General features: G+C 39.2%; 2 protein-coding genes across 2 annotated transcripts; both read right to left on the bottom strand.

The window, feature by feature from the left end:
- Positions 1 to 1,321: 1,321 nt before the first annotated feature.
- LOC136841902 (eggshell protein 2A-like) lies at positions 1,322 to 2,006 on the bottom strand. The gene is made up of 2 exons (XM_067109324.1): positions 1,889 to 2,006; positions 1,322 to 1,761 (listed from the first exon to the last, which is right to left on the bottom strand). Exons 1-2 carry the CDS (start codon positions 2,004 to 2,006, stop codon positions 1,322 to 1,324), a joined length of 558 nt encoding a protein of 185 aa, XP_066965425.1.
- Positions 2,007 to 6,304: 4,298 nt separating this feature from the next.
- LOC136842076 (ctenidin-3-like) lies at positions 6,305 to 7,508 on the bottom strand. Its single transcript, XM_067109459.1, has 2 exons — positions 7,431 to 7,508; positions 6,305 to 7,053 (listed from the first exon to the last, which is right to left on the bottom strand). Exons 1-2 carry the CDS (start codon positions 7,440 to 7,442, stop codon positions 6,496 to 6,498), a joined length of 570 nt encoding a protein of 189 aa, XP_066965560.1. The 5' UTR covers positions 7,443 to 7,508; the 3' UTR covers positions 6,305 to 6,495.
- Between the last annotated feature and the right edge of the window lie 280 nt (positions 7,509 to 7,788).

Here is a 7,788-nt window from a genome sequence, read left to right on the forward strand (position 1 = left end):
ATAATCAGCCTAATCTCCTACACTCTCCTAAATACCTCGTGATGGACAGAAGCCAGATATTCCATCAAATACTCCCTAGGGGAGTAGTGCCGTCAGTGCACCTCACGCGGTGCACCGTAGGCATTACTTGAGTTTCTTTGCGGCGTCCCTTCGGCCCCTAGCTGCAACCCCTTTCATTCCTTTTACTATACCTTCCTCCGTATTATCTTTTTTCCAGCTTACTTTCCACCCTGTCTTAACGATTGTTTCCTAATGCAACTGCGAGCTTTCCTCATGCTACACCTTTTAAGCCTTTTTACTCTGGATGACCTCATAGTTCCCAGCGCTTGCCCTTTAACCTAAACTTTATGTTCCAGTCCCAATCCCATCAAATAAAATAGTATTCCTCTGAATGAGAAATCCATTTTCTTAACTGCTTACAAAATTGGACGAAGATTGTGTATAGATTCTCTATGTATGAATATTGGGTTTCCTTGAAATTTCAAGGAGGGGTTGACTGCTTGATAAACAGGATTTGAATGAATTTTGAAATGGATCCGAATGGGAATATAAAACTTTTTTATTCTAATTATTTTCTTGGACTTGGAGGATGTATGTGAAATCACAGTGCTTTCCGTTTCCCGTAGCAATTAGAAGCATTTTGGAATTTAATGTGAAAAGTGAAAGAACTAGTGTGATGTTGTTTCCTGTACTCCATTGTTCACAGACAAAATCATATATTATTAAAATTTATATATGAGAATAATTAAGTTATGGATGCGAACCTTGAAAAAAATATATGATGAAATATGAAAAACTTATCAACAAGAAAGCAGATGCTTTGTTTTAATCAGGCATTCATTATCACCAACAATAACATTATTCGGTTGTTGATATTTGGTATTTTTACAACGATAAAGAAATATCCGTTATTCCAAGTTAAACTCTCAAGTGATTCTCTTTTATCATGGGGGAAAATGAATAGGCTAAAATAGAAAAGAATAATACCAGCAGTCGAAATACCCCATATCTTATTTGTAAAGTCATCATCATTTACTTGACCCTGCAATTCTTAACATTCTATTCTAATTTGTACAGATGCCTCTAGGTAAGGGAATTATGGAAAAAAATACTTCAGGTTTACTGCAAAGATAAAAGTATATTTTTTTAATAAACTCTCAATGTACAATAAGAAACGCTTTCTTAGCAAACGTCAGTTAGACATGCACTCATGTTTTTTGTATACCCGTAAGCGTTAATTTGATTTTTTGTGGATCCCTCGATAAGTTCTTTCAAAGGTCAGTAATCGGGCTAATTCAGACATAGGTCAAGGGTTAGTGCTTCACTTTCCAAGCAAATTGGCATGACCATGGGATAGACCACCTAGTCCTCCGTACTGGTTACCAATGTGGTTTCCATGACTGTACCCATTGGAGTGGCTGTATCCGTTGGCATAGTTTCCAGCGCCCAAGAGACCTCCGTAGCCACCGTATCCACCGCCAAATCCACCGTTTAGACCTAAGCCTAGACCACCAAGTCCAAGGCCTCCGTAGCCAAGTCCACCCAGTCCTCCAAGTAATCCTGGCTCTGGATCAGCACTTCGCTTCCCGAGGAAGTGTGTGTTAAGATGGCCATGTTTCAGCCCACCAGATCCTCCGTAGCCTGTCAGGATATGGTTTCCGTGATTGTAACCATCGGAATGGCTGTAGCCGTTGGCATAGTTGCCGGCACTCAAGAGACCTCCGTAGCCACCGTATCCACCACCATATCCTCCGTTTAGGCCTAAACCAAGACCACCAAGTCCAAGGCTTCCGTATCCAAGTCCACCCAGTCCTCCAAGTAATATGGCTCTGGATCAGCACTTCGCTTCCTGAGGAGTGTGTGTTAAGATGGCCATGTTTCAGCCCACCAGATCCTCCGTAGCCTGTCAGGATATGGTTTCCGTGATTGTAACCATCGGAATGGCTGTAGCCGTTGGCGTAGTGCCTGCACTCAAGAGACCTCCGTAGCCACCGTATCCACTCCATATCCTCCGGATTTAGGCCTAAGCCTGGACCACTCCAAGGCCTCCGTAGCCAAGTCCACCGAGTCCTCCAAGCCCTCCATAGCGGATACAAAGGAGCAGCGTCTCTTGAAACTAAGGCTACCAACAGGATACGAACTAAAGAGAGTAATAAATTTATATTATTAAAAGAACGAGAGAGAGAGAGAGAGAGAGAGAGAGAGAGAGAGAGAGAGAGAGAGAAATAGTAGAGGCAGTTGTAGTCGTTATGTGAAAGATTCTTGTAATGTCAGATTTAACATTTTTATAATTAAAAGAAGACCAACATTCCAGATTGACTTGTCTGCGTGAAGCAAGAGTTGACGCAAGAATTTCGTATATATTCAAGGATTTACAACAAAAGTAAATCTTAACTCACTTTACATTTGAAATCAAGACAACTAATATTAATATAAGACCCAAACACATATTTATGTCTATAGATATGAACGAATGTGCATGTGTGAAAATATGGCCTCAAAAATTCTTCCTCCTCACCAAAGATCTCATGTTTATCTTTTAACCGGTGGATCTCTGCTGGACGACGGCTGCCTGCGTTATGCCAGTCAGGTTCCAGAACGGCCTTTATATATACGAAAGAATACCGCAACAGTTGTCCTTTTCCCCTAGGTAAATCCCTGGGCCACACCCGAAGTTCAAGTAAATTAATGATGTCATTGACCATGAATCACTCCAGAGTCCAGCTTACCCTTGTGTACGTCATCTTATGAGTCTCGTTCGTTCATCTCTCTCTCTCTCTCTCTCTCTCTTGTAGTCTGATGGTTATGACACTCGCCTCACTAGTGAGTGGACCTAGACACCTATACAGATAGCTAACAGGCAGTGAGTTTGCCCCCTACACACAGGACCATTCCTTACTGTCTCGTGAAAACTAATGCGCGTCTTTGATTACCGACCCGGCCTTTTCAATATCACTGCTAGTACGTCGTCCTAACACTAAAAATCTCATTTTCATTTTCCTCCTCCTTCTCACGATTTGCTTTCACCAAATTCTATGTGATAATACCACTAAAAACGTTCTATATTCCAGCTATTAGCTTTATACTCTATTATTCTAAGTCACCTCCATCCCCTAGAGCAGTAAGTATTCCTCTCACTTATTCCTTTGGAAAGTCACCATGATGCAAACTTACCTTACACAGTCTGGGATTCAGTTGAATTAAACTCTCAAAAAGCGTACCTCATTGCCTCACTTGCAACTGCATCAGTTCCTGGTTTTTGTTCATTTTCTATCTTCTATTTGCCCTCCTTACATCCTCAGGAATTAGTAGTAAAAGAATTTACAGAATTATGTTAATTCCTATTACTTTTGCACGATTTCCGTTTTCCCTTGTTATCCAATATACCAAAGAAGCTTTGTGATGCTTTCTTAAAAGTCTCAAGATTATGACTCTGGCATAGTATCTCATAACTGTGTTGTTTGAAGATTTTGCCTTAATAATCATTTTCTCTGCATTTATTTCTTTCCAGTAATACTGATTTTCCCTTTTATAGCTCTTGTTCACATTCACCCAAAATATTTAATTAGTTCACACATTTTTCTCTTTCATTTCCACCTTAACTTCTTTACTAATATTATTGTGCACAAGTATAAATATAATTTTATCTTGTCCTTATCCTTTTAAATGTCCTCTTCCCTCAAAATCCTTTGTAACGCTGCCTGTGGATTTCTTTTTAGTTTCTCCTCCCAAAGTAGGTGCTTGCAAGCACTCAGTCGTCCCATTGACCCTATCCAGACTTGAGACTTCTTGAATTGCCCACTGGTTCTGTTGTTTCACCATATTTAATCGCAGTCGATATTTCCTTGAACTTCTTTTTCAAAACGTGTCTATTTTTACGTTCATCTGTCACATTTTGAACCCTCCGGAACGAGTTAACTTTTATCAGATACATTTTCAATCGGGTAATGGTCAAATATTTTTCAAATCTATCTTCTTAAGTTCACTTCCATTAAATTTCTTTTTTAACTATATCTTTTTGGTTACGTTATTCTAACTAACATATTTCGGCCGCGTTTTCTCTTCCCAAAGTATATTTATGGAAAATCTTCTCTATAACGACGATTTTATAACGAGGAAGCACATTTCAAGGTTTTTTAATTGACAATTTTTAATCACTCATGGAACCCAAAACCAGTCACTTATACTTTCACTTTCTTTGCCGTCTATCACCTTATAAATGGCTTAGAACAATTGCTGTTCTTCTTTACCAGTGTCATGAAGGAAAAGATTCATATTTTTTAAGTAATTTGAATGAAGTTCTCACTTTTTACTATATCATTTAAACGTAATGTTATATTTACTTTTCTTTCGATGCATTCCGTTTTCTACCTACAACTGAATTCTGTCATCCTTGTTTAAGGTTCTCTGGACACGGCTAGATGTAGCGCCTATGATGCAATAAAAGCAATAATTTCTACTTTTCTCTCTACTGTACAACGGAAATACTTTTCCCTTTCATTCAAACAAATGTCAAACATCTACCTCTATTTTATTAAGAACATTCGCTACCACACATTGCTCGTGGGCTGTATAACACGGAGTGTCCAACATTCCAAAATTCATTGCCCCGTTTTTCCCAGAGCTCGGCGCAGCATAACGGAAGTGCCTCGGGAGTTCAGTGATTTTCACACGAGAGAGAGAAGGCAGAATTACATCCTGCAGCATCAGTCTAATATTTGATGTTTGGATCTGAAGAGGTTCGTAATCCAAGAGGTTCACAAAATTTAACTGTATGCTATTCTGCCTTCTGTGTCTATCTATCTATCTATCTATCCGTCTATCTATCTATCTATATACATATATATATATATAGATAGATAGATAGATAGATAAATAGACAGATAGATGATAGATAGATAGATATATGTGTATATATATCTCAGAAATGGGAGAAGGACAAACAAGTCGAAATTAGATGTCTTTATTACAATCGCCGACGTTTCTGGAACCACAAATGTCTCATTTTCAAGGCTAAAAAGACAGTCAAATTTGCAAACATTACAATGACTCAGACAAGAATGAAATTAAAAATACAAATAGATGTGAAATACTAAAACTAATAAATGTGCGTTGAAATACAGAAGAGAAAGCACACATATTTGTTAAGCAGAAAGACAGTAGAGTGACAATAAAGGGAACTTTGGGGTTCCAGGAACAGTCAAGACAGGTACAGAGACGTGAAAGAGGACCAGGTATTTAATTTGGGAACAATCTGTTTAATAAATTAGGATTCGAGAATTATCAGAATTTGGTCGTTCGAGGCTCTACCCAATATCTCAGTATTATCATATTTTATTATCAGTTTACATTTATATATAAGTTCTCGTATGTTTAGAGAACTTTAAACCCTGTTCTGTAACTAAGCACTACAATGATAATTTATTCTCAACTTCGGCAACCCCCATGTGCAACCGACATACGTCCCTAGGTCACATCTGGGGAAAGTGAATTTGTATATTACACCGAAGGTCATTGAAAAGATTAGCTTTTCTTTTTATTTAAATAATGATCCACTCGTTAGAGGGATTCTTGGTATTATTTTTAAATTAATAGCAGGAATATGGCGATTGAGGATTTTGTATAATTCATCATAAGAAGACTTGATAAGCATTAGTGGATGACTGGTAAAAAGAAGCAGTAGCGAAACAGTAGCCACAGCGAAATTTGGAATGAAAAATCTTTTTACGATGAATTATACTAAATCATCAATCGCCAGGAAGCTTATACCCATGTCCACCAAGTCCAAGGCCCCCGTAGCAATTACTCAAAGTCCTCCGTGTGCTAATTCAGGCTCAGGATCAGCACTTCCCTCGCCGAGCAGGTGGGTATGACCATGGGATAGACCACAAAGTCCTCCATACTGGTTTTCAATGTAACTCCCGTGACTGTGGCCATTGGAATTGCAGAAGACATTTCTAAAAAGGCTTAAATTTAAAGGAAGCTATAGTATATGTATGGAAAATTGTTATCATATTTGTATACATAGTACCTGACCCTAGCACTATTGAGTTTTGTCGCCCCTCCCCTTTGACATTTGTCAGGTGTAGATATTTAGTCTCCAAGTGATTTTCTTTTATGGTGGGGGGAAAAGGAATAATGTAAGATAAAGGAGAATCACACCTATATTTGGAGTATAATCATATCTTATGTGTAAAGTCATCACCACTTATTTAACCCTGAAATTCTTGAAATTCTGTTCTTATATGAACAGATGCTTGAAGGTAAAGGAATTAGGAGGAGAAATACTTCAAATTTGCTGCAAAGATAAAAATATATTTTTTATAAACTCTCAATGTACAATAAGAAACGCTTTACCAGCATACGTCATTGGAACATACGCTCACGTTTCTTTTATACCCGTAACCGGTAATTTGAATATTTATGGATCCATCAATAAGTTCTTTCAAAGGTCAGTATGAAGGCTTATTCAGACATAGGTCAAGGGTTAGCTCTTCACTTTCCAAGCAAATTGGCATGACCATGGGATAGACCACCTAGTCCTCCGTACTGGTTACCAATGTGGTTTCCATGACTGTACCCATTGGAGTTGCTGTATCCATTGGCATAGTTTCCAGCGCCCAGGAGACCTCCGTAGCCACCGTATCCACCGCCAAATCCACCGTTTAGGCCTAGGCCTAGACCGCCAAGTCCAAGGCCTCCGTAGCCAAGACCACCGAGTCCTCCAAGTAATCCTGGCTCTGGGTCAGCACTTCGCTTCCCGAGGAAGTGTGTGTTAAGATGGCCATGTTTCAGCCCACCGGATCCTCCGTAGCCTGTCAGGATATGGTTTCCGTGATTGTAACCATCGGAATGGCTGTAGCCGTTGGCATAGTTGCCTGCACTCAAGAGACCTCCGTAGCCACCGTATCCACCACCATATCCTCCGTTTAGGCCTAAGCCAAGACCACCAAGTCCAAGGCCTCCGTAGCCAAGTCCACCGAGGCCTCCAAGACCTCCATAGCCGATTCCGGGAGCAGCGTCAGCCACCAAGGCTACCAACAGGACGGCGAACTGAAGAGAATAATAAATTTATATTATTGAAAGAACGCGAGAGAGAGAGAGAGAGAGAGAGAGAGAGAGAGAGAGAGAGAGAGAGAGAGAGAGAGAGAGAATAAAATAAGTAATATAGTTTGTTGTTATGTGAAAGATTCTTTTGATGTCCGATTTGACAGTTTTTTAATTAACAAAAGACAAACATTGCAGATGAACTTGTCTGAATAAAGCAAGAGTTGACACAAGAATTTCTAATATGTTCAGGGATTTCTACTAAAATCAAATCTTAAATCTCTTTAAATATAAATTAAGACCACTAATATTAATATAAGAACTAAACTTATATACATAAACGAATGTGTCAAAATGTGTCCTCAAACATTTTTCCTCCTTACCAAAGATCTCATGTTTATCTTTTAACCAGTGGATCTCTGCTGGACGGAGGCTGACTGCGTTATGTCAGTCAGGTTCCAGAACGGCCTTTATATATACGAAAGAACACCGCAAGAGTTATCCTTTTCCCTTACGTAAATCCCTCTGCCACACCCGAAGTTCAAGTAAATTAATGATGTCATTGACCATGAATCACTCCAGAGTCCAGCTTACCCTTGAATTAGTACGTCATCTTATGAGTCTCGTTCGTTCATCTCTCTCTCTCTCTCTCTCTCTCTCTCTCTCGTAGTCTGATGGCTATGACACACGCCTCACTAGTGAGAAGACCTGATTTCGATATTTTGGTCGAAGCAGTATGAT

This window comes from Macrobrachium rosenbergii, chromosome 9 (assembly GCF_040412425.1).
Source record: "Macrobrachium rosenbergii isolate ZJJX-2024 chromosome 9, ASM4041242v1, whole genome shotgun sequence".
Classification (NCBI taxonomy): domain Eukaryota; kingdom Metazoa; phylum Arthropoda; class Malacostraca; order Decapoda; family Palaemonidae; genus Macrobrachium; species Macrobrachium rosenbergii.